Source organism: Micropterus salmoides, unplaced genomic scaffold (genome assembly GCF_014851395.1).
Source record: "Micropterus salmoides isolate LMB-PRFRI ecotype aquatic unplaced genomic scaffold, ASM1485139v1 Ms_hic_scaffold_16, whole genome shotgun sequence".
Lineage (NCBI taxonomy): Eukaryota > Metazoa > Chordata > Actinopteri > Centrarchiformes > Centrarchidae > Micropterus > Micropterus salmoides.
In genome coordinates, this window is record NW_024040707.1 from 11,318,329 (window position 1) to 11,345,086 (window position 26,758).

A 26,758-nucleotide genomic window follows, 5' to 3' on the forward strand; every position below is an offset into this window, starting at 1 on the left:
GTACATTAGGTATGAACGCAATCACAGATTTGATATTGCCTAACTCCATGTGTTTTCTTTGATCCTCAACTGAGGGTTTAGGGGTATGACTAGATGAAATGATTACCACCTGTCCAGGGTGTACCCAGCCTTTCGCCCAATGTAAGCTGGGACTGGCTCTAGCCCCAAGCGACCCTGTACGCAGGATAAGCAGTTGACGATGGATGGATGGATGGAAATTATCTTACCTAATGGCAGTACTCTTCGTGGTCATCTCAGCTGGCAAAACCATGGTGACACCTGGCGGCAGTTTTATGGAACATCTACAGGAGGGTTCACATTTACGAGAGGTTCCCCAGGTAAACAAATACGCATGCACACACAGAAAAAGCAATGTCTTTGGTGATGCTTGACCCCTACTGGTTTCAGCAGCTTGTTACCAAATGATAAATGTACAATTTTATGGTCATGTACAAATTACAGACATTACATCAACCAGTAAAGTCATCTACAATGTCTGTGCCAAGAAAAAGACATAATAAATGGATTGAAGCACAACATTTCACAGCATTTCCTTCAACAGCTCAACACAAGCCCTCCTATCAAAATCCTATGTGCTGTTCTTCTTGGAGCAGCCTCAACTAAATGCAAAGACATTGTTTGAATTGACATTAGCCAAAATAAGTTCCTGGCTTTTTCAGCAAATTATCTAATAGAGAATTTATATTTGGTTGGTCGGGTCACAGAAGGTTTCTTGCGACTTCCATGATAGAACAGCTCTGTATTTATTTACTTTTGAATGGACTGCCTTGACATTTTGTGCAGACCACCATGAGGTTGATATTTGTGGCTTTGGGTGAAATGTCTCAATGACTACTGCCATATTCATGTTGCCCTCAAGATGAATTGTAATCACTTTGGTGATGCCTTCACTTTTCACTTAGCCCCACCATCAGGTCCAAATTTCAATTCACATATTATTGTGGTTTATGACTATATACATGGAAAACTACTGACAACCCTATCAGCCTCAGTAACACTGTTTAGTGCTAATTATCAAATGTTAGCATGCTAACATGCTAAACTAAGATGGTGAACTTGTTACCTGCTAAACATCAGCATGTTAGCACCATCATTGGAGCGTGTTAGCATTTAGCTCAAAGCACCACTGTGTCTCAGCACAGTCTCACAGAGCCACTAGCTGCAGAATCTTTGTCATGTTAGCACGTTGTTTAGTGTGGCTGCTCTTAGAGAAGTATTAAAATGTCTTACCTTTTAAGACTAGTTCATGTAAAAATAATATTACTACATGAGAACAATGTAGAAATGAACCAGCAAGAGTACTGACCACCACATAATTTTCACTTTTCCACAGAAAAGGAAAGCTGACAAGAGTCTCGACCATCATTGAGTCAAGATACCAAACATTGATGGCCTAAGTAAATGGAAGGCCTATAATGATTTCAGGGGACCTGAGTGCGGGATAACAGCAACACAGAAAAACAGAACAGTGTCATGTTTAAAGAATAAAAAAACAACTTGGGATATGGTAGTACAAGGATGCTACAGCAACTTGCATGTGGGCCCTTGAATTTAAAAATTTCCCCCTCTTGTATAGAAAACTTTTCAAGCTGGACTGTGATATTGGGGTTGAAACATGATATTGGGGTTTCTTGAGCATATTCCAGCCTAAATGGATACGACCACTTTATAGTTTTTACCATAAAAGAATGAAAATTATTTTGTTAACATGAAACAAACAAACAAATCCAGCTCTGAGGAGATTTGGGGGGTGCACCAATAGCAAAAAAAAGTCTATTAAGTTTAATTTATTTAGAAAGAGCAATGATCGTCATTCAGATGGAATAACAAAGTAAATACATTACTTAGAGTTTCTTTGCCTCCACTGCATTCCAGGAGGAGATTTTTCCTTTTTACTCCATTTTATGGCTGTAATCAATTTAAACAGATTAGGATTAGATTAGGATTTTACATACAAAACATGAAATAAACCATGGTGGGGAAAAGAGACATGTATGCAATAATTGTTTACAGCAGGTTCTCACTTATAGTCAGTCTGTTGCCACTAGATGTCACTAAATACCTTTGAATTAACAAGAAGAGGGTGTCCTTTGGAGTGGAATTTGTAACTTCACTCTGTGATGCTAACATCAAAGACATCAAAGTAAACCATAGACCAGACACAGTGGATCCCAAACGATTGCAGGCTCCTTCCTCAGAATGCTTTAGTTTTTATAACATAAAAAGAGAATTTGATTAGCACAGACGAATCTCTGGTCCCTTCCAGGGAGATTACATTTGCCTGAACAGATTACAGTGTAACCACAGCAGAGAGATGGAGGCCTTGAGGTTGCATTGTATTATCAAAGCAGTATAAAAGCCTCCTAAGATCTCATTCAGTCAGCCTTCACTTCTGGAAGGGGCTGTTGGGTTTAGGATTGAGATCTGGCTTGAATCATTTGTATGTGATTAATGTTTTGTGTAGGTTAGGGTTAGGGTTCAAGGTTAGGCATGGACCCTGGGAATTTGGGCATTTATGTAAAAAGAGAAAGAGGACATGCATGTGTGTTACTGTGCAACAAAGCATTTATGCGCACAGCTCTGATAATGAACAGTCGTGCAGTAGTGTGTGACTGCAATGATCAGATAAACAGTCTTTGTTGACGGCAGTTTCGTTATATCATCAGCATAAAGTTATTGCTCCTCAGAGTCAGACCAGTACGAGCATCAAGTTGATCTACTTTAAGGTATTTGCTCCTCCAGCAACCTCATCTCCACAGAACAAACACCTCTTCTCTTCACCCTGTTTGTGTTAGATGTTGAGTAGCTTTGGCAGGCACTTTGCTCCACTGAGTGTTGAAAGGACCAGCCCTGCAAAAAAAACAAAAAAACAAGAATATTCTTTCCCCTGATTTATCAGAGAAGTTTGCTGATATCTAACTCCAGTGTTTTCATCATTTCATTTATTTTTGTAGGGAACAAGATAATGAGCACATCGGCCTACAGGCAGATAAAATTTCAAAAGGGTTGTAATTGCAAGAATCCATAAAGTGTGAAGGCAGATGGTGTTTTGTCTAATGGTCTGTCCATTAATACGAAGTGCACTAAGAAGGGAATGGAATGGTAATGGAAAGAGCCTACACTGTGAGCGTGTGTTGTCTAGTGGTTGTACATGTGCTTAAAACCATTGTCACTTCTTTATAAATAACAAACAGGAAGTTGTTGAGTCAATAAAGAGAAGAAAATTAAAGGAGTATTTTATACTGAAAAAATTGGTTTGTGGTGCAACGATTATACCTAGGATTAAAAAACCTTACAAATGCATAAAACACCATTATTTGAATTTTAGGATTTTAGTGTTGGTGAAATTCTCACATTGGTGATAACCTAACACCATTTAGCTTGTATTTTTAGCAAGCTAACAAACAAATCTAATCCTGTATAAATCAGTCTTCCAAAAAGAGATTACAGGATTTCAGAGCTACATAGCCTATATGATCTTTCTGTCGCTCACCTATTGGGTTGCTTGACCACTATTCTTCACATGCTTCTGGGCCCACAGTGTATGCAGCACTTTACTGTCATTCTATGCTGTCATTGAGAGAGCATTTTTTGGCGCAGGATGAAAGAATTGTGCACAACTATATAAACCAGCAGATGAACAGACCTTCCTTGTGTACTTGAAACAGTGGATGGAGATTCAGTAGGCCTGTTGGCAGCCAAAGGACAAAAACACTCCAGCTCCCTCCCCTGCAGTGTAGTGCAATGTGGGCGTGATTGACAAGAAACAAGCGCTGACGCCTCCTCTCCCCATCCGCTCTCCTTATTGGTTGGGAAGTGGAAGTCAAATTTGGGGCTCTCCCCTCTATAATTCTAAACATAAACTGGCACAAGAAATCATTTATTATCTATAATGACAATTTCCCCCCCACAAATACCCAGACATGATCAATACAGAACGTTGTCTGGTGAAATCTTAAAAAATGCAAACGACCCACTCCTGCCTGCAGATGCGGACACATCTGGCAAAGCTGCCCTAAGCTCATGTGGCACATGTTGGGAGGGGAATTTGAAAAGTCCTGTTTCTAAGTTGCATTAGCTCACTCGTTACCCTGCAGCCTATTTCTGTCGTCCATTGAAAGGAAATCGCTGGGCCATCCCCCCGACGCGCGCCTGTGCTGTGGAGCTCCCCCTTGCTGCGTGCATCGTGATCTAGTGGATGCAGAGTCTTGCAGAGAACGCAGGGTCACCTTCTGTCACTGCAAGGGGAAATACTGAATATTTTTGCAGCATAGGCTGTTGGGTGGTAGTGCACCTCAGCAGCAGCATCTCTGGTAAGTCAGTCTGTGTGTCTGCTCCGTGTTGATGCCACATTGCTGCACTGGGAAGAGAAGCGGAGCATCCTTTTAGCAAAGGGCGACGCTGGGATAAAGGAATCTCGTATCATTTCCCCATCGTTTGGATAATGTATCATCCCCTCTCTGCTGCGAGACCGAACAAGTACTAGGCTTCATATTTATTAACAATACTACATTCATAGCAATTTTGAATTATGCACGCATAATGTTATATGGTGTACCGTTGTTTGCACACGCCAAGGGTGAAGAGGACCATCTTGCATCATCTTGGATTACTATTGCAGGCTTTGCTCGCCAGTGAAACTACATCCTTGAGTCGTTTAGCTGGTTAAGTTGAGTGGGTTTGCACAGTCTACCTAATTGTTTTACTTCCGTTGAAATACAGGATGATGCAGGGTGTTGTTTTGATTATGCAGTTGCTTTTCTTGCCATTCGAATTTCCAGGATGAGCAAATTTGACCTCAGTGCCCAAAATTGTATCAGTAGTGCAATATGTTTATCTGATTCAATATACTCTACCGAAAGATCAGCACATGAATTGGCAATACGACATCTAAGAATGTTACCATGTTAAGTACAATTTAGTAGATTGAGGTGGTGGTCAAGGCTGAGAATGAATGCCATTTTATGTTATTTCCATGCGCCAAATGGGTAAACAAGCCAAGGAATATGAACTACGTCGATCTAAGATGTCGTAATCAGCACTATTTTATAAGTATGCTGTGCTTTTTTATCGGTAGAAGTATACTGGATTAGTAATCAAGAATGTTTTTTGAGGGTTTCTCGATGAAATGGACGCGAATGTTAATGAGAGCATTCCGCTCTGCCGTTATGTAATTGGTTGTCACAGCACAGCGAGGAGCCATCTCGAGCGTCATTGTTTTTTTCCCCCTCCTCTCTGACAAACCAACAGCACCACAGAGGAGGAGCATCCTGCTTTCTACATGGGATTAGGTGCATGTGGTCTCTTAATCATTCATCAAATCTGCTCCCGGGCTGAAATGCATCCAGGCTTACAGCTGACCAAAGTACCCCATAGTCACATGGATGCGTTTATGCTGTGCCTTGCGTGGCTGGAGAATGGCAGCTGAGGCGTCACCTCCACCAAAACATCCAGCCATGTCTAAAAGCACCCAGCTACTACCCACATAGAAAATTTATGGCTGATTAAAGGGCCGTTATGTGGTTTTGAGTCAAACCCCTGCAGCTTTCTCCCTCACGGTGACGTAGCGCGTGACAGACAGGTCGCTCGTGTCCGCCTCGGCTTGTTTTGGAGCTGTCCGCGGTGCTGAATTCACTGTTTGCCGGAGCGCATGTCTGTCAGCAGCAGTCAAGGTGCCCCTAAGAGAGCCTGACACGCGGTTGCAGAGAAGAGATGATGATACTGTCGGGGGGGAGGTAATCCAATTGTACTGCGGAAGTGGGAGTGAAAGAGTACTTGCTATTTATTAGCGGACTCCTCACTCTTCAAGGTGGAGACAAGTTAAAAGTGTATCACCAGGAACTCCTCCATATTGTAGCAAAGGCTTAATATTTGATCGAAATCTATCTATCTGTCTGTCTGTCTGTCTGTCTGTCTGTCTGTCTTGTCTATATCAATGGTTCCCAACATTGTTGTCATGTCAAAAGCTGGTATTGACTCTTGTTTACTTATTCTTTGATAAACCAAACTTTTGCCAATTTAAGACCATTTTATTTGGGCAAAGAACTTGCTACTTGTTTATGCAACATTTAAGATTTAAGAAGTCCAGTTTTTTGTTAAACTGGAAAAATATGTCCATAGCTCTCAAAGTAGGTATTAAAATTTTTTAATTTTGGTATCGATACTAAAACTCATGTATTCTATCAGCATTGGTATCGAAAAAATGAAAATCTCCACCCCTAATGATGAGCCGCACAGGCCCTGTCACAAAGCAGATTTCCCTGCTTTTCATAATACCTGCACATCTCTCTTAGTGTGCATTTGTTTGTGTCAGAGTCTATTTGTGTGCACAGAGCTATTCATTAAGTCACAAACTTCTAAAGCCACAAATGATGTTCTCTCTAACTTCTTGTGGTGCTTACAGTAAGTCTGTGGTACCATGCTTGACTTGTTTTGTTTTTGATTACTGTGGGGCAGCATCCTTCTGCTCAGGAATTTAATTAGGATTTGCACTCATGCAACCACTGGCTTGCTCTGTGGTTATCTTTAACCATTAATAAAAAAAAACAGCAGTTGTGGCATGAATGTTATCTACTATAGGTACGTAGTGATAAAGTACAAGCTTAACCCAGGAAGTTCAAACTGAACCTTTTTCGGCAGTTTTAGCTCGTTTTTAAATCCGGCTCCTCTTCAATTTGGTTTCTTTTTTGCCATGTCCATATTAACTGACAAAGGATTAACAGGAGCGTGGGATTTGTGGGAAGCACTACAGCTCAAACTATAGTCATTTGGTTGTTTGTTCTTCTATTTAATGTAAGATATCTATAATAGGTGCTTGACTTCTGACAAGGGAGTGTCGATTTTGTTCTGATCACACTGCATTGAAGTTAAAACCATAATTCATTTTACACAACACATCTTTTTCTTCAGATGAAATTTCACTTGTCGTGGTCACACATACCTGGTTTTTATGTTCCATTACAATGCATCAAGACAATGTGAGGGCTGATAGAGTAACTAGTGAAGAATAATGATGTGCAAATCACTTTTCAGATGCAAACCTGCAAAATAGGTTTTGGTTAGATCTGGCTCTTGCTGTGTCTCTCTCAATATGTACTGTATCTCACATGGAGGATTGTGGTGTTTACTCAGGACGGTAACCTTTGTTGTGTTGCATTGTCAAGTTTTTGGCATTTGTGAATGGCCCTGAGACAGCATGCGTGAGGTAGAAAAGACGTGTGAAGTAGTGGGATTGTTTTATATCCTCTTTACTGTGCTTGTTGACGAAAGGGTTAAAGGCTGCTGTTGCTCTGTGAAAAGAAGGGGTCGTGGTGTTGACAAGGTGTGAAAAAAGAGGCAATGTAAAAAGAGTCTGAAGGGCAGCGGGAGGGTCTCATTTCTCTCAGTCCAGAGGAGGACACACAGGGCAAAGACTCTATCCTTGGTAGAAGATTTATAGCATCAGATATATCACATCCTCAAAAGCCTCTGTGGCAACTTTCGCAGCACAAAAATAATCTAATTTTGTTTTTCTATCTGTTTCCATGTGTATGATTTCACAAGTGAGATAAACAGAAGCCAGAAGCTAATTATATTTTATTTATTTTATGAAACTTTGATGGAATAACCACTCAACTAAATGTGTTCTCAACAGGATGGGATGCTAATTTTAACAATAATTAGGAATGTCTTGTACTGTAAATGTATCTGCGGAAGATCCGTATCAATGTTTCTCCAGTTTTCTACTCAAAAAAGTGCTTGAGATGATTCTTGTAGAATCTGATTCTTGTAGAACAGTATGTGTGGGGTTCATGTTACCTGGTGCCTTTTGTGCAGCGGCACCACATCATGTCAGTGTTTGCCTACTCTGAATCATCATTACATAGCTGTGGCTCAATGTGAGGCAGAGCACTAACTCAGTATGTGCTATGATCTTCTGGGCAATTCAAAATGGAGTCCCACTGTAGCAACCGAGGGTAGGAATCATAGAGTTTGGATCAATGATGGTGTAAGCATCAACAGTCAGTGGGTTTTGTTTACGTTGATTGGCGACAGCTGAATACACCTGTGAATGCAGCAGTTTCAGGTCATTGCTTTGAACACTAGAGGGTGTGTTCCTCATGGACATGCTCAGAGACAGAGTGGCAGAGACAGAAGATATAATGTTGCCTATGTGACCGGATTGTAAAGCAGTTCATCGTGATATGTGCGTGTGTGTGTGTGTGTGTTGCTTGGACTGACATTCTTTATCAGACACTAGGGCTACAACTAACAATTATTTAACTGATTAATCATTTGGTCTATAAAATGTCAGAAAACTGTAAAAAAAAAAAAAAAAAAAAAAAAAAAGACACAAACAAAACCATCCATTTCAATCTTCCAGAGCTCTGGTGGGCATATTCAAATGTGTTATTTTGTCCGACCAAGAGTCTAAAACCCAAAGATTTAGCATTTTTTATAATATGTGGCAAACAACGATTAATCAACAAAAAATTAAGCAATAAACAATTAATCGCCTATTCAAGTAATCGTTTAACCTCTTATGAGAAACCACAGCTAGCAGTTAAAAGATTGACAATCCACGTTTTTAGGCAGAAATCACGATGAAGCAAGCAGCTCATCCATCAAATGAAGCAATCCAAGATGTAGACACCATGGGATGCATGACTCAGCATTTTAACATGAATTTGAGCCAGAATCCGTTGGATGTAGCTGTTGTCAGGTGTCCCATGATGCCCACATCTTGGGTTGCTTAATTTGATGGATGAGCTGTTTCATCATGGCTTTGCCTAAACATTCAGTCCATCCATCCAGTATCTAAACTGCTTATCCTGTTCATAAGGCGCAGGAGCATATCCCTAAACACACACTGGGTGAGAGCTGGCACACAGCCTGCACACGGAGAAAGATTTAGTCACACGATATAAATGACATAAACATACAGACTTTGAGGAAAGATTTAGTTGAATTGTCATTAAAAGTCATATCAACTGAATGTCTAGGTTTTAAAGAGAAAACAAAATGGCTGTGTGATGATATGAGCATGGTGTTGCAGCTAGAGCTGCAACTACTTATTGTTTTCATTACTGATTAATAAATCAGTTATGTATTGGATTAAAATCACATTTTCCCAGAGCCCAAAGTGACATTCACAAACTGCTTGGTATTTCCCAAAGTAGAAGTTTACAATGATTTAAAAGAGAGAAAAGCAGCAAATCTTCACATTTTAGAAGTTGGAAACAGTAAAAGTCATTTTTGCCTTTTCTCAAATAATTCACTGTCAGTCGATTAATCGACTCATTGTTTGTGCAGTAGATTGAAACACATGGACTGTAGCTTAAAGTGTCTCAGGCCACAGATTGTAGACTCAAGATTTCCTTTCTTTTAAGTCTATTTTATTTAAATTCAACATTTTAAATCAACGCCAGCGATGGGACAATGCATGTAGAAAAAGAGCGCTATGATCGACTGGATGATCCCAGCACAAGTGTATCTAAACATGTCTCACTCAGTCATAGTATCCGGGTGTTACAGGGTGGATTTGAACAAAGTGTCTTAAATTATACAGTGTAGTAACTTAAACACACACAGTAAATCCAGCTAAGATATTAGCTCTCGCAAAACAGACAGGAAGTGAAAAATACTGTAGATTACAGTCACATTTTTATCTTGAACAAAATGATTAATCTATCTACTATAATGCAACCCAATACAACAGTTGTGCAATAAAAAGGGTACTACCGTTTTAAAGTTTATTATCTGTAATTGTATTGGCTCTATTTACTATAATTCCCTAAGTTTCTGTTTAAGGTTTTGTAGCGTGGTTGAGCAGTATGTGTTGGATTTTGTGCTTAGTGTGGGCTGCTTACCATTAAATAAAGAATTAATGCTAAATATATTTATTGTTATTTGCTCACCTTATATCAGTGTAATATGTTTTCTGCTGCCGCATATTATTAAAATATCCAAATAATCATTACAAAAATCAATCCATTTAGACCATAAAATACACAGTTATCTTGTACTGTATTAGAACAACAGAATTTAACATTGACTGGTTTATAATTCACCTTAATTAACAGCAGAGTATTAGTTTATTAGAAGAGGTTGAGGTTAGTTAATCTATTTCCCACAGCGTCAGAGTTTACTAATCCCCCCTTGGTGGTGATAGTTCAAAATGAAATTCAACTAATCTCTTAATATCTTTGCCTCTGTAAAGTTAATTGGTGTTTTGATACTTTGTTCTGAACCCAGTTGGGCTTATTTTCATTTATATTCCTGTTAAGAGCAACTTAGCAGCACTTTAACTTACTATTACTTAGTGCTAAAAGGACTGCCTCCCAACATCTCATGGTTTTCTTTGCACAGGTGATCTCCTGCAGGGGACCAACAGCTATCTCTAAGGTTTATGGAAACCTGACCTCCCACTGGTGGAGAAGGTGAGTTTTGTGACGTCTTTTCTCCTAAATCTTCATGTTGGCTTGATCCTCATTTAGTCTGACATTTCTCATTTGTTCCAGAAAGACCATAGCATAGACTCAAGCACTTTTTAAGGACCTTATGTATTATTTATAATGCTAAACATGCCACTTGAGGTAATTAATACCTCTTTGTCAACGGTGTTAATATTTGATGAGGGTGTTCCATTCAGTCAATGGGCTAACTGGAGGACAAGTAATTTTTGTGTCTTATTTGAGTATCTAATATTGAATTGTTCTTTCTGTGGCCTACTCCGTGCATGAGCAGTTTTCTAGCTACAGTCAATCAAATCAACAGATGTGTAGTCTCTTTGGGCAGCAATAACATTTGACTCTTAATTTTAAATTTTTTCTAAAAAAAATTTTGTTAGAGGAAATTATCTCAAAATTTACTTCCAGGACCTCACAATGAGTGGCTCAGGCTGCCTCACTGGGAGGAATGATAGCTCAGTAGGGATTATTGATTTCCCTGTTCAAGCTCTTTATTTTGTGTGCATAATGACGGAATCTTGCTGCAGAGGGGAGGTTAAGCAGCTGTTTGATGAGCACAGATTGTTGTTTGCATATGCAAGAAGGCTCATCAGAACATGATGGCCCAGTTCAGAAAGACTTCTCCGGGGATCGTGTGCAGTTTGGACAGTGAGAGGAAGCTGGGTCAGAAGAATATAGCTTGTGTTTATACTGTAGGTAAACAAAGTGTGCTGAAAGGTTCGACAGCAACTTAAGACCCCACAAAGAAAATAATATCTTCAGCAGCAGACATTATTTTGTGCTCAACTCTCTGGCCTCTAAAACTACATCACCATTCTCCACAAATACACGATATTAATCTGTGATTTAGTTGATGTAGGTTTAGATAACCTCCTAACCGCAACATGGCTCATCAGATCAGGGTTTTCAGTTATCTTATTTTCAAATAGTTAATTAAGGAAAAGATGTACCGATTTGATTCTGCATTGTCTAAATATCAACATGGCATTATTAAATAATCACAAAAGATATCACCTGTTTATTGAATCGTTGGACAGAGCTTGATTAGATGTTTTGGTGTGAGATAAAGTAATGTCTTGATTGAGAACAAGTCATAAATCAAGAAGCAAGTTTTTGAGGTGATAATGCACTACATTGTTAATAATCTGTTCTATTAAATAAAAAACAGATTCACTGTAGAATGTACAGTATCTCACATAAGTGAGTACACTCCTGACATTTTTGTATATATTTGATTATATCTTTGCATGTGACAACACTGAAGAAATTACACTTTGCTACAATGTAAAATAGTGAGTGTACAGCTTATATAACAGTGTAAATTTGCTGTACCCTCAAAATAACACATCACACAGCCATTAATGTCTAAACCACTGTGAAAATGTCCAAATTGGGCCCAATTAGCCATTTTACCTCCCCGGTGTCATGTGACTCATGAGTATTACAAGGTCTCAAGTGTAAATGGGGAGCAGGTGTGTTAAATTTGGTGTTATTGCTCTCACACTCCCTCATACTGGTCACTGGAAGTTCAACATGGCACCTCATGGCAAAGAACTCTCTGAGGATCTCAAAAAAAGAATGGCTGCTATACATAAAGATGGCCTAGGCTTTGAGAAGTTTGCTAAGACCATGAAACTGAGCTGTAGCACGGTGGCCAAGACCATACAGTGGTTCAACAGGACAGGTTCCACTAAGAACAGGCCTCGCCATGGTCGACCAAAGAAGCTGAGTGCAAGTGCTCAGCGTCATATCCAGAGGTTGTCTTTGGGAAATAGACGTATGAGTGCTGCCAGCATTGCTGCAGAGGATGAAGGGGTGGGGGGTCAACTTGTCAGTGCTCAGACCATACACTGCACACATCATCATTCATCATGGAGGAGTGGAAGAGGACTCCAGTGGCAACCTGTGAAGCTCCGGTGAACTCCATGCCCAAGAGGGTTAAGGCAATGCTGGAAAATAATGGTGGTTATTGACATTTTTTCACTTAGGGGTGTACTCGCTTTTGTTGCCAGTGATTTAGACATTAATGGCTGTGTGATGTGTTATTTTGAGGGGACAGCAAATTTACACTGTTATACAAGCTGTACACTTACTACTTTACATTGTAGTAAAGTGTCATTTCTTCAGTGTTGTCACATGAAAATATATAATCAAATATTTACAAAAATGTGGAGGGTGTACTCACTTTTGTGAGATACTGTATATGTTACAATCTAGAAATGTGGTTGCAGCATAGCCAGTAATAATAAAGTAATAAATAGCAAGCAAGCATTAAAATAAATAAAGCAGCTCATGCACGTGTTATCTGCACTCAGCCATGCTTTGTTGCATGGCCTATAAAAATTTGGAAAGTAGGATAGTGATATTCCAATTTCTTAAAGTCAGATTTAGAGTTGATCACTGCTCCCTCCTCGTGCCAGCTGGGGAGGTCGCTCAGGCTTAGTGGCTTGTTTATGCCTTCAGACTGGTCATCCAATTCTTCCATAGAGACATGACATTATTTTTTTCCCTTCCTTCTTTATTAAACAACCACCAGCACTTGTTTGGCACATGATTAGGCATATCCATCCCACACTCTTTAAGCCAAATTGGCAGTATCTGTTGTCAAGACTGCTTAATATAAATACTACAGGTGCCAATTCAAAGTATGATATGTATACAAATAAAAGTTACTTTTAGATTTTTCAAATATTATCGGAGTTTTGCTTAAGTGCTGAATTATGTCTTCAAGCAGTCAAATTGCTGGTTTTGCAATGAGTTGACTGTTACCGTTGACAAGTCTTGGTCCAGTTGCAAGTCCAAGCCCTTGACTTTTGCAGTGACTTATGTCCAGTTTGAGTCTCAAGTCTTCAGTCTCCAACTCTGTCACTGGGCACACAGTGGAATCAGTCAGTTACTTTAACTAAATGGCCCCTGGGTATTAGAGGTGAGTATAAATAGGGATGTAAGATGATTATAGTCTGGACATTCAGTTTAAGTATCTCTGGGTGTCAGTGCTTGGACTCTCCTCTCAGTTTTTTTGTTATTGTGATCATATTTAACTGTTTCAAAGAGATGTTTGTTACACTGACACTGTGTCCGTCACACAATTTACTTTTTTAATATATATTGACTTGTTAGTGGCTTTTTGAGGGAGAAATTGTGTTGCTATGTTTGTGGTCAGTATTAAAGGAACATCAGATTTCCAATTCATAGAAATGTTTAGGCATGCTAACATTGTGGCTATATGGATTGATCATTCATGAAAGTTTGTACAGACATTAATGGTCCCCAGAGAATGGATGTTACTGACTTTGGTGATCCCCTGATTTTTCCCCTAGCGCCACCATGACGTTGACATTTGTGGATTTTTAGTAAAAATACTCCCGGGCGATTGGATGGATTACTGTGCTCCCCTTGGTGTGCCTTGGTACAGCTGAATGGTTACATTGCATGCCATATGGCCAGGCCCCATGGTCCGGCTCCCTTGTACCAAGAGTCGCTTGTTTGATTTCAGCCAGTGACCTTTGTTGCCAGTTTCATGCCCCTCTCTCTCCCCATTTCCTACCTCTTCAAAATACTATCAAAATAAAGGCAAATGACTTTGGTAACCCTCTGACTTTTTCTCTTGTGCCATGATCAGGACAGGACATCAATTTGCCTTATCATTTATATAAACAAATAGCTGAAATACTAAATACTAATTCTCATTTGTCTCAGCTGTAATTTGTGTTTAGTGCTAATTGATAAATGTTTGCATGCTAACCATCTAAACCAAAATGGTGATGGTTGACTCTTAGGGCCGGATTTACTAACATCCCAAATAAAGTGTAGGTTGCATGTGCATTCCAACATATTGCACTTGTAATACCTGTTATGGGTGATCAACTAAGAGTTATTGCGTAGACAACAGGTGAATACACAATGGAGGTGGGAGTATTTAAATGAGGGTTTTGCATGTTTTAATAGTTTCGCCATGGAGAGTCGGGAGGGAAAGCAGCCACCGTGGTCTCATCAGACCACAGGACACACTGTTTCATTCAGTGCGTCGCGAGTATGTGGAAACCGTATGTACCAGCCCATCCTGCCTAAGATCGCACTAAGTACTTGGGACAGCACACCTGAAAAACTGTTTTAGGAAACCCCAGCAGAAACAGATACAGTGTGCAGGAACAACCCAGACGCGAGGAAAAGCCAGCAGATTGAATGCCAACAGAGGGAACAATCATCGACCGTCCGCACCGTGCCCGGTCGCTCTGCGATCTCCTGTGCCTGTACACCCCAATGCCCCATTCCCTCTCTGATACCTACAATGGGTTGTGTCGCTATGGCGCTGTGAACAGTTGGTGATCGTTCCCTCTGGCTGGATGAATTTTACGCGTGATCCATGCACTACTGCGGCTGGGGCCTCTACGCAGCACCACGCAACTTTCTCATTTCTCAATTTTCGACAGTCAGTTCTAAACAAAATATGCTTTATTGGCATGAATGGTAGTACAACAGTAGGCTTATTGCCAAAGCTATAAAGGAAACTAAAAAGAACCCAATTCAATTCGTATAGTTCATCGAATAAATAAAATAACAGTATTTCTATTAATTGGATATAGAATAATATTACCTCAAAAAAAAAATTAATCTTCTACGTTTTCTTTCATTATGGCTGTGTCTCCTGGCAATGATAACAGCAGCAATCTCTGCGCAACACTTGGCGGTCCTTTCAAACGTATTAAATACAGATGCTGTTGCACTCACATGAAATTGCTTTTAGGCTTCTTAGATCACATTGCATGTAGTAAATAAATGTATTTGCATGTTACCCTCCCATTACTTTGCACAATAAAATGGAAACGCCCCAAATTGTATATTCATTAAGGAAAAGTAGTAAATGAACAACAGGTGCCATCTTGCACTCTTGAAAGACGTCATTCTGCGTGCACATCTGTTAATTTGCTGGTGATATCAAGTTTGCCCACGTTTTTACTCACTCAAACCTTTAGTAAATCAGGCCCATAGTCTTTTCTTGTATTTTAAAATGTTTTCCTCTTTTCAAGGACAAAGTGAAATGCAGCTGAGAGATTTTCATTTTGCTGTGTGAGCAGCCCCTCCTCCCTTCAGTCAAAAAGCAAAGACACAGAACATCAGGTTTCAGATTTTTTTTCAAAATCAGCAAGAAAGCATTTAATGTATCAGTTGCATATGTAACATTAATTGTAGAAAGTGAACCAAAGGATGTTACTAACAGGACATGGAGCTGTTTCTGAAAAAACTGTCCCACTGTTGATAAGGGCAGTAACATTTAAAGACCTGTTTTTTATTTTTGTTTATGTAAATATTAGTTGTTGTTTGTTTATCTATTTGCTTATTTAAAGGATCCCCATTTGCAGATGCTATGGTAAATCAGTTCTTTCTGGGGTCCACACCTGACATAGTTTACACATTACATCAATTGCATTAATATATAAACCTCAATATATTGTACATTTAAAAAAAAGGAAAAACAGAAAAGACAAAAGCATATATACAATTTAAAGCATTCATATACAATTCAAAGCCAGTCACCAGTAATAATACAATTAGGTAGAAAACTAATTGAAATCAATGTAGATGGTATTTACAAGAATGAGAAACTAGCACAGAGTTATACCTCCTACTTTTCAGTAAGTCATCTACATACCCAGTAGATGTCTCTTCATATTGTTTTTGGAGGCATAATTACTTTTTTTTTAATCATCAAGTTAATCATTCAGTTGATTTTGTTTTAAATAGTTTGAGATATTTAGCCCATTTTAGTTAAAATCATTTGTAGCTATCGCTCTTTTTCAATAACACCACCTCCCACACCCTCTCCCCATGCCTTATAAATTCACACACGTATAGGCGGTGTGTTTAAAGCCAGCCCATCAGTATTCAGTGCAGCGTCAGGCAGCCAAATGTTAAGGCGGAAAGCTGGTGTGTCTGAAGAGCAACATTCTTAGATTGACTGTTGCCTTACGCCCTCCCTTCCTCTGTCTGCCTGGACATAAGGAAAAACTGGACTGGAACCAGAGCCTCCATTCTCTCTGCTCCATCTCACAGCCACTGCTGCATGTCTCCAGTTCATTCCTTCATCACCACCCATCACAATATATCTGTCTCCCCCTCCGCTCTTCTCTGCTTCTCTTGTCCGTCTATCTCTGCCCTCCCTTGACTGTTTTTCCCCCTGTCTTCACCACACTGTCACCACTAGGCTTGTGGCAAGAGGCTTGATAGTTACATAACCACTGCAGCAGTGCAACTCAGTCGCAAGTGTGTGTTTATAGGTGCTGTATTGTGAAATGTATGTTTCTGATTAATGGCCAAATTTCCATGAAACACAGGAATCTCCTAGACAATTTAATGGTTCATCAGTTCATTTTCAAGTCTTATTTCAGTTTTATTCCTGAGAAATCATGTTTTTTTTCAATCAGTTTCGTATGTTGAATGTATCAAGAAACAAGAAAGTCTACGGTCATGCTAGGGGCTCTGTGAGGCTGTAAGCTAGCATTACAGCGTTAACATGTTGATGATGTATATTGTGCAAGACGAGAGAGATAGTTCATTGAGTGGTTTCACACAAAACAAAAAGGTTACTTTAAATTATCTTTTAAGTTGACTATCATATCTGTAATCCAGGGCACAATTCAAACAGGATCAAACAACTGGTTTTCTTTTACTGTTGACCACCGTACATATTTTTTCCAAAATAAGGTCCCATGGGGCAGAAGCAAAAGCGTTGTAATTCTGTCATGAAGTTTGTATGACAGAATTTTGGAGATTGAACCAGAGTACAAATTGTTTTATGGACTGTCAGATGGCAGGCAGCATGGTGTCTCAGTAGCCACCCTACCAGCTTTATCATCATGATTGTCCATACTGTAATTTTATTATGTTGGTCTATACCATACACACATCTACTGCATGCCTGTCCATCCTGGGAGAGGGATCCCTCCTCTTTGTCTGAGGTTTTGATTATATATTATCCATATTTTATTATATACTGAAAAAGTGACTTGACTACAACCTCCATATGACCTGTAGCTGACCATAACCTCTCACCTCCCTGTGGGGGAAGAGAAAGATAATCTGTCCCTACAGAAATCAATTAAGTGTAATATAAATGGTGTCTTTTTTTTGTTATGTCCCAGTGCTGACAAATTATTGTGTGTTGTGTTGTTCTGGGAGCTGAGCAATAGCACATCTGGCTGACTCACAGTTACACAAAATAGATATTGATTAAAAATGGGCACAAGGGAACTCCACAAGGAACAAACTAGGATGCAGAAACTTGATTGTTGTGCGGCGACCCAGAGCACCTTTCATGATCAGATAATTGAATCATCCTTCGCTTGTTTGCTTGAAATCATGACCCAGCCTGCTAGCCCACACAGGCAAAGGCATCTACGGACTGGTTTGCTACGATACAATATCTGGGAGTTGTAATCAAATAGAGACATTACTGAACTGATCAGTAGCTGTTCTGTTGTTATGAAGACATTCATTTGTAGAATATCTGATGAGCTTGATTTTGGGGACAGATTTAAAATGACATCTTACTAGTCTGGTCTCACCTGATCTCAGTGGGATCATGTAGTTGAGGGTCAAGCAGAGCCCCATCCCCATCAATTCATGTATGCAGTGGTGGAATGTAACTAAACTTACTGAAATACTTTTATTATTATTGTACTTTTTACTCCATTACATTTATCTGACAGCTTTATTTCTACTTTTCAGATTAAAGTTACATAAATGGCCTAACAACGTATTTTAGCTTGTAAGCTCTTGCAAAAGGCAGTGTCTAGTTGTAGCTTTATCATGTTTCAAAAGTCAGAGAAGAGACACTTTCCCTCTAAACATCTTTCCATGTTTGAGTTACAAAGAGGTAAAACTCTCTATTGCAGATTAGAGGATGCATCCTAATGACTTTGGTAATCTCAACAGTTCCACAAGCGGCACACACAAGTTGGCATTTTTCTTTTGTCTCGACAACTATTAGATGAATTGCCATAAAATTTGGTATACATACATACATACATACATACATACACGTTCCCCTAAGGATTAATTGTCATGACATTCCCTTTGTTTATCGTCTTACTGCCATCAGGTCAAAATTTCAATTTGCCCAATACTTTGGTTTGAGTAAATACCTTCAACAACATTCCCGTCACCCTCAGTTGTTTAACATGCTAAACTGTGTTAGCACTTTGCTCAAAGCACAACCCAATTCCTCCTTCACAGAACAGTTAGCATGGCTATAGACATCGAGTATTTCCTTACGATAGAAAACTACATGGGTAGCACATTTATCTTCCTTGCTCGTGTCAGACTATTTGTTTTCTTTGTTTTCCATCATGTTTCTTAGCAAATAAAAAAAATATCCACCCATACAGCAGTTTCAGGGGCTTTCCTCTGTTGGATGGGCTAGGAGTTAGCTGATGGGAGGAGAGAGAGAAGATGAGGGCTTTTCCTAAATAAATACTGTTGCCATTTGGATCAACACTTCAGTTCCGATTTGACTCTCCTACTCTATGCCCCAGCGAGCAGTAAAGAGGGCTCACGGCACTACACGTTCAACTGATAAATACAAAACAAGATCACCCTCAACCTCCACTCTCACCGGTTTTCCTTCAATTCCCCTCTCTCTATTCTACTGCTCTGCCTCTTTATTTAGCTCTGTTACTGCATCTTCTTTGAACGAGTTCTCTAGAGTACTCTGTCCCTCTGTCTTTTGGTTCAGTATGCACTCACAAGTTTCCCTCTTATGTGTGTTGGTGCATGTCCATACTCATGGACGCTCGGCTAGTTGAATGTGGGATGGACAGCTGACACTGCATTCCAGCCTTCTTTCTCCCATCTAAAGCATCGGTCACATGGCCAGCTAAATGACGGCTTCTGCTGTTACGGCGTGTGTGAAGTCTGCACAAAGTGGCCCTGTCTCCTGGCAACATCCAACGGCCTGCTTAGTCTGCGCTGCACCGTGAGATGAATCACATCTCTGTCCTGATGTGTTCAGCTGCCGTTCTGGCCCTATGGCTCTCTATTCCACTCAGCAACAATCTTGCTCTCGGACCAGCTCCACGCTACGTCCTGAGCTTGCTGCATCCTTCCTCTTCTCCCTCACCTCTCTCTTGTCACTCCCTGCCTCCCCCCTCAATCTTCATCTCCCCTACTCGCCTCTCCTCCTCCCTGTTCCTCTCTGTCGCTCTCTTCTTGCTCATATCCCAATGAAAGACCTCCCTCTGTCTCTCTCCTTGTGTGTCCTCTTGTACTCTGTCAGTGCAAGAGGAAGGCATGCTGCGCTTATCAAACAGAATCCACAGACAACCACAATGCATCGTAAACCAACCACAAAACATCAGCTGTGGGATTTTAGTAGTTCTCAAAATATTTGGCATGCTACATTAGTTTTAAGTGCAGCCTTAGTTGATTTGCTTATGTTACTGGAGAGAAAATCACTAAATTGGGTCAGCGACGTTTGAAATGCTGTTGTCAAATCAGTCAGGACACAGTGAGCTTGGTAGTGTGCCATGGTAAAGTTAGTATATCTCTTTGAAATCTTCTTATTGTAACAAGCTTACATGTTTGTTGTGGTTCCCATTCACTGCTTTAAAAGCCTTGACAACACTGGACCTTCTGACTGTGTCAGGAACATTTCTTATCTAACTCTCTTAAAAGCATGTTCACCAGGTACCTGCAGCATTTAGGTGCATCATGTTGCTGTGAGCTCAGTCACAGGAGTGCAGTGCTTAATGTGCCAGCAATGCATTTGTGATGAAACTGAGCCCTTCATCTATAAACAGTAATGCACGTGTCCCTATGCAGAAACAACCTCAAGCTATCCTGTCAGTATTTAATGTCCTAATTAGACTTTCATTTCAACCTCACATTCCTCTCTCCACTTTGTCTGTCTCACTCGTCCTATCCGCTTCTTTGCTTGTCTTCCTAGCTAGCACCCTCCCCCTCTAAAGCTATTCAAGTGGCACACTGCAGGATTATCCCTCAGCCTCTGAGACATGCTGGTTTGGTCAGACTTATCGTCCTCTCTGGGTTCACTTTGTCCACAGAGGTCAAAGCTGCAAAAATAAAAATTTACAACATATCCTTAACAATTTAAAGTACCAACTATAAAGGACATATTTGGACTACAAATTCATACATCCACAAGGAGGCTGTCGTTTAAAGGAGTTGTTTTTGATTTCAAATTTCTTTTTTTCCCCCCCATAATGGAGCCAACCATGGTAAGTAAATGTGCAGAACAATGTTCAGTTACTTACAAATGTGCAAACGGTTTGCAATTGTAGTATTTTATCTACTTCAGACAGAGCCGTGCCGCCTCTGCAATCACAGCAGACTCCTGAAAGACTTGGGGATTGCTAAAGGGATTGCTTTGACATCAACCAGTGTGTTCTGGTCATTGAGTGGGTTGTTAACAGTTTCAAACTGATACATCATCCAAGTGGACAAATGTGTCTTGTACAGACCAGCTGTTATTTTTATATTTTATTTATTTATGCAATATTTTGGATGTTCCTTTGCATTATATAAAAAGGTGCACGTCATTATTCCGCCCCATTTATATGAAATTTATTTTCCTAAAATCTGACTAATATTAGACACTGTAACATTAACAGTAAAGTAACAGTACTCACTAGTCTAGTATTCACTTTGACTTCCTCTCCAGTTAATACACTGGGTAATGGTCATTGAGGTGGATTGAACTCAATAACTGGAGTAGAAGCCCCTCTCCACGCTCACCATTCCCACCCCCCTACGATAATCTCCCACAATGTCCTTAGAAATATCAGTACCATACTAGTAGTAAATTATCTTTGTGCTTTGATAATTTGAAATCTTTATCTCTCACCTATTGTCTTTTCACCTTCATAAACATGTTCATATAATTATCCACGCTACAGAATTATGTGACAACAGTTTGAGATTGTCGAATTTAAGATGATGTCGGGACCACTATCTGGAAATTATCGTGTTAATCTGAATACTTTCTAAACATCATCAAGGGTTATTGTTGGTTTAAGTGTGTGAGGTTTGGTTTAACTAAGCTTCTGGACACATTGGTTTTGTTATGAACCAAGATTCTGGCATCATGCTGGAGCTTAACTGGCTTTGATGTCACCAGGTGTTATAGTCAAGGATGCAGAAGCAATCGGTGGACTCTGATGGACAGGTAGCGGGACCAATGGTGTTTGTTGGTTGCTGAGATTAAGACATGCTACTTTAGGGCTGCTTAGCTGCATGGGGCTCTCTTGCATAACATAGTCTTGTTTTATGCTACATGACTTTCAGCAAACATTTGTCTATAAGGTATAGATTTGAGGCCTATGGTGTCTTTAAAGTCTGCTGTTTTTATCATTATGTCAGTATTTACTGTGGAGAGAGCCTCAGATGAACCTCACCAAGTGGATGCACATTTAAGTACAAATTTGCTTTAGTTTTAGTAAATATATACAGATTGTACACTGATCTCTAAATAACTTTGTTTAACTTGCCTACACCGTCACATATCACAAGCAGGTCTTATAAGCATATTTTCGGTCCTTTGGTTACACATGTACAGTAGGTTACAAAACACATGCTCACCACATCGAACAGGGAAACAGAAATGACGCTAAATACTCCAGCGCTTGAGTGATGAAGTGGCACCAGGTAAGGCGCAACGACGATCAAGCAGAGATGGTGCGGAAAACCGGGGTTGATATACAGGCAGAGACGAGGTTGATTGCTGGCAGGTGTGGCAGGCAGAGGAGGAGGCTGACGAGGTGCAGGTGTGGATCGTCAGCTGGGCTCAGGAGCAGAGAGAGAGGGAGAGCACACGCAGAGGGAGCACAGACAAGGGAAAAACAGAACCACGAGAAAAAAAGGAGAAACAAACAGGACACTCACCGTCAGCCGGTCTTCCACTACAACAAAAAGAATGTCATCCTCAATGGTGAGCTCAACTGGGGAATATGTCATTGACTTTTCAAGATCAATACCACTCTCATATCTTTACAGAAAATATGAAGCTGTTTTCCTGTCTTAGCGTAAAGACAGGAAAACCCCAACTTGTTGTTTTTATACTTTGAGTTTTGAGCTTTAGAGGGGCTGGTTATTACATTTCAACAGAGCCAGGCTAGCAGTTTCCCCCTGTTTCCAGTCTTTGTGCTAAGCTAAGTTAACTGGCTACTGGCTGCCGCTTCATATTTACCATACAGCCATAAGTAAGTAAGTAAGTATCATAAGAGTGGTATCAATCTCCTGATCTAATATGTGTATTTACCAAAATGTCAAAGTTTTCCTTCATAAAACTCTTTTTTTCAGTAGATACTGTATGTCCTCTGGACAGGAGGAAGATTTGGGTATTGTAGGGGTCAATACCCTTGGCAGACGGGCTTTGAGCAGTGGTGGCCCAAAGAAGTGAGCTTGTGAGGTCGCCGGTTCAGTCCCTGGACCAGCAGGCTAAATCTAGGTGTGGAAAGTACAGTGCTTTCCCTCCCTCATTTACCACCACTGAGGTGCCCTTGAGCAAGGCCCATAACCACACCTGCTCCAGTGGGGCTACTCAGTGGCCAGCAGACCAGGCTGCGGTGGTACTGGGCAGCTTCCAGGTGTGAATGTATCAGAGTGTGATTGTGATCAGGGCCTTCTTGCAAATGAGAGGTTGCTCTCAGTAAAGCTCCCTGAATAAATAAAGGTAAAAAAAAAAGATGTCAGTGTGGGAATTAAATGTATCTTCATTGTTGGGCAGGTTATGAGGGTGGCTAACACGTCTCCTCAGTGTACTGTGGATTGGCAGAGAGGGGTTGTGTCCCCATTTTCAAGAAGGAGGTTACTGAGGTGGATTCACACAGTCTGTGGAATTTGCTGCAGGCAGTACAAGATGGCTCAAACTGTTGGCTTTGGAATCCAACAAAAAACATATCTAGCAAGATTTAAAAGATGAAGCTATGATGATGGTCAAGATAATGGAAGGATACAGAAGGGATCATACAATACATTTTTTTGTAAACATGTAAAAGCATATACATTACATATACTTTGTTTACTTTGGCTACACTGTACTGTAAAATTAGACAATGTTACTATAGATAATATGATATGATATCAATAGGTCTGGATTTCCACTCAATGTTTGGATTAGCAAAACCTTCAGTATTCCTCTATGTTCAGTAAAAGCATTTTTTCCCGTAAAAATACAGTACACAGTTTCCAGTTATATCAAACCCTGTAGGTATGATAGCAGAGTACAGTGCACCGAAAACACTGCATCTTTTATTTTCTGAGTTGTGGAACCCTCTTTTGAGGAAAAAAGATGAATTACCAGAAAAATGCTTTGCTGCTGACCCCGAACCAGATGAAAGGCTCAAATATCTGACGGTAAAATTGCTAAATCATGAAATAGTTCTTTGGTATTTTGTGTTGCGCACTCTTGAAATAGCCAGTGTCTGAAAGCCTCGACTGTTGAGAGCCACACAGACTGGTGTGATGGCTGGTGGCAGTAACCAAGGCCTTTGATGAAATACGGCTTGGCTGAATCAGTCAATGTTCTGTAGAAACACTGACTGAGCAGGAATAGATTGCCTCTTCTGCAGCTGAAACCAGAACCAATCACACTGGGTACAAATGTTCGCCTGATAACATTTTGATGAGTAGACCTCCTATGAAAACACGCAGTAGTGTGTTGCAGGGGCTGCTACTAAAAATACTTTCCCTTCATAAGCCGACCTTGTAGTTTCACAACTCTTATTTTTCTCATCAAGGACAATTATGTTGTTATGTGTAAGGAAAGTGAGGTCAATTCAAATTGAGCCTAACACAGAAAGTCATTTTTCATGATTCATTCGAGGGACAGAGGATGTTGCAGGAATTAGTTTGCACTTGACTACAGAATGAAGTTGAATGATGAAGCACAGAGGGCAGTTGTAATAGTTTAACAAAATATTCTTTGTGATGTGGCAGACTGTAGAGTGCAGACTCAGCTTATAATCTGAAATGGCCATGAAATGAACACTTAATTTGGACCATGCTAAGAATCAGTCAATTAATACACTGTGCTCTTAATAACATTTTACTAAACTCTTTACTATTTAATTAAAAGCTATAATAAAGTTTTGCGCTGTTGGACCGTGTGCAGAATTAGATAGTAACCACAATCAACTGCATTTAATTGTTAAGACCAAGAAAACCATGTCAAAACAGGAATATTATCAATAGAACTTCATTAGCATTAGGCACATCACATATTGGTTGTTGCAGTGCAATGAAGAGCTCTCTGTCAAGGAAAAGCCCATCAGTCATGTGAGCAAAATGGATTAGGCTTCAAAAAGAGTTCAATACCAATATATCATCTTGCAATCTCTTCTGTTTTAACCACGGTGGTAAGATATCGACCAGACGTCAAACTAATGGATATAAATCACCTTAAAATGCTGGAGGAGATTCCGCAGGAACTGTTTTCTGGTGGGTTTACAAAGTAACAGGCGAGTAAACCACTTCATTAAGGGACACATGGTCGTAGAAATAAGTCTGTTGTTGTGTCAATGTATTTGTTTCTCTCAAATTCACTGGACAATTTAGGAGAAAACTGATTTTCAAGTCAACATTATTCTTCTTTGTTATTTGTGCAAAACAACAAAACGTTAAATAAAGATGTCACAGATATGACAAAAATAGACAGTGATAAAATATACAAAGACAAAACATACTATATACACTTGCAAGTAATAATAATAATATGTTAACATTAATAATAAAAATGTTGGCAATTACACAATTTCATGTTTACACCCAAGGTGCATTTTGGGCTGCTATTCACAGTGTAACATGAGTACTTTGTCTATATGTGTCTCAGATGTAATGTGTCAAAAGAATGACTGTATTTGCACTGTGGAAGGATTCAGGGTCAGAGCTGTGGGATGGCAGCGATGCTCCACTCTGTCTCTAGTGTCTTTTCTAGGACACGCCAATATAAGATGCCCCTTCTCATTCCTCAGGGCATGCCGCTGTATGCATGGCGTATGAAACTATTTTTATCTCATTATTATAAACTTCTCAAATAGAAACACTCACACTGAAAGGTTCCCTCCAGATACCAGGGAAAACTGCCTTCCTCAGTGTAACAGAGAGGTTAGCTTGGCTATGTTCTGCTTCTAATGTCTGTACCACTTTGTTTCTGTGTTTGTGTGATGTAATGTTACTGTCTCACAGTTGTTGTTCTCTCTGTGTCTCTTTCAGTGCATGAGGAACCCAGCTTTGCTGCAGAGGACAGGTTTAGTCATTAGAGTGCTTTGCCACATCCAGGAAAATGTCTGGCTCCTACGATGAAAGTGCGGTTGCTGACGACACCATGGACAGCTTCTGGGAGGTACAGATGCACCGTCAGGCCTGTTGTGATGGGGTTTGAACGTGCAACCCCAAGCCCTTACCCTCCCTTTGTCTTGCAGCTAAATTTGAATGGAAAGTTGCAGTGTCTGTAGTATTGGTGCTAAAATGTAGTCAGAAAGTGTGTATATCATAACACAAAGGGAAAAAAAATGTTATTGTCTAAAGAGACACTCTATCTTCCGTTATTCTTATTTTCTTATTTTGTGTGAACATACTATTTTACTACTACTATACTATTTACTTTTTCGACGTAATTAAAGTAACTTTTAATGCATGGCTTTGCAATTTTTCCTGTGTTTTGGTATATGAGGTATACGCCTGCCAGGAAAAAAATGCATTAAAGTTTGGAAAGAATAAAATAAATATACTCATAGTATGTCAAAAGTCAAATAAAATTTACTTTTGTGGATTTTTATTTTCAGCATTTCTTTTTCCAAGGCAGACACAAGACTGTGAGAAACCCATTTAATTACTCGAAAAAGTACTTTTAGATGTTCACAAAAGAAAATGGGAATGACATGAGAATTACTTTCATTTACTTAAAGGTTCAGTGTGTAATATTTAGTAGGATCTATTGAAAGAAATACAATATAAGATACATAACTATGTTTTCAGTGGTGTATAAAGACCTTACATAATGAACCATTTTGTTTTTATTACCTTAGAATGAGCCATTTCTACCTAAATACACTGCAGGTCCTCTTACGTGGATGTTGCCATGTTGCACTGCCATGTTTCTATAGTAGCCCAAAAGGACAAAGACTCTTCGTCACTAAGTTGAATATGTACAAAGAAGAAAACGAAGAAGAACTTTAGTAGTAGTAGTAGTAGTAGTAGTCAGTTTACTAGAAGTAAGCAAGCAAGAGAAATTTGGGCAAATGGAGGTACACACGTATTATTTAGCACAACAG

At 39.8% G+C, this 26,758-nt stretch overlaps 1 protein-coding gene across 5 annotated transcripts in view; it reads left to right on the plus strand.

The window, feature by feature from the left end:
- Window positions 1-3,957: 3,957 nt before the first annotated feature.
- The window catches only part of LOC119905255 (protein kinase C and casein kinase substrate in neurons protein 1-like), a 36,079-nt gene continuing 13,278 nt past the window's right edge, over window positions 3,958-26,758 (plus strand). Inside the window, exons 1-3 of one of the 5 annotated variants that reach the window (XM_038722077.1) lie at window positions 3,958-4,334; window positions 10,369-10,439; window positions 25,698-25,827. In XM_038722077.1, coding sequence (XP_038578005.1) covers window positions 25,768-25,827 — 60 coding nt within the window. In that variant the 5' untranslated portion in view covers window positions 3,958-4,334; window positions 10,369-10,439; window positions 25,698-25,767. The other 4 variants (XM_038722081.1, XM_038722078.1, XM_038722079.1 and 1 more) reach the window with 4 other exon arrangements.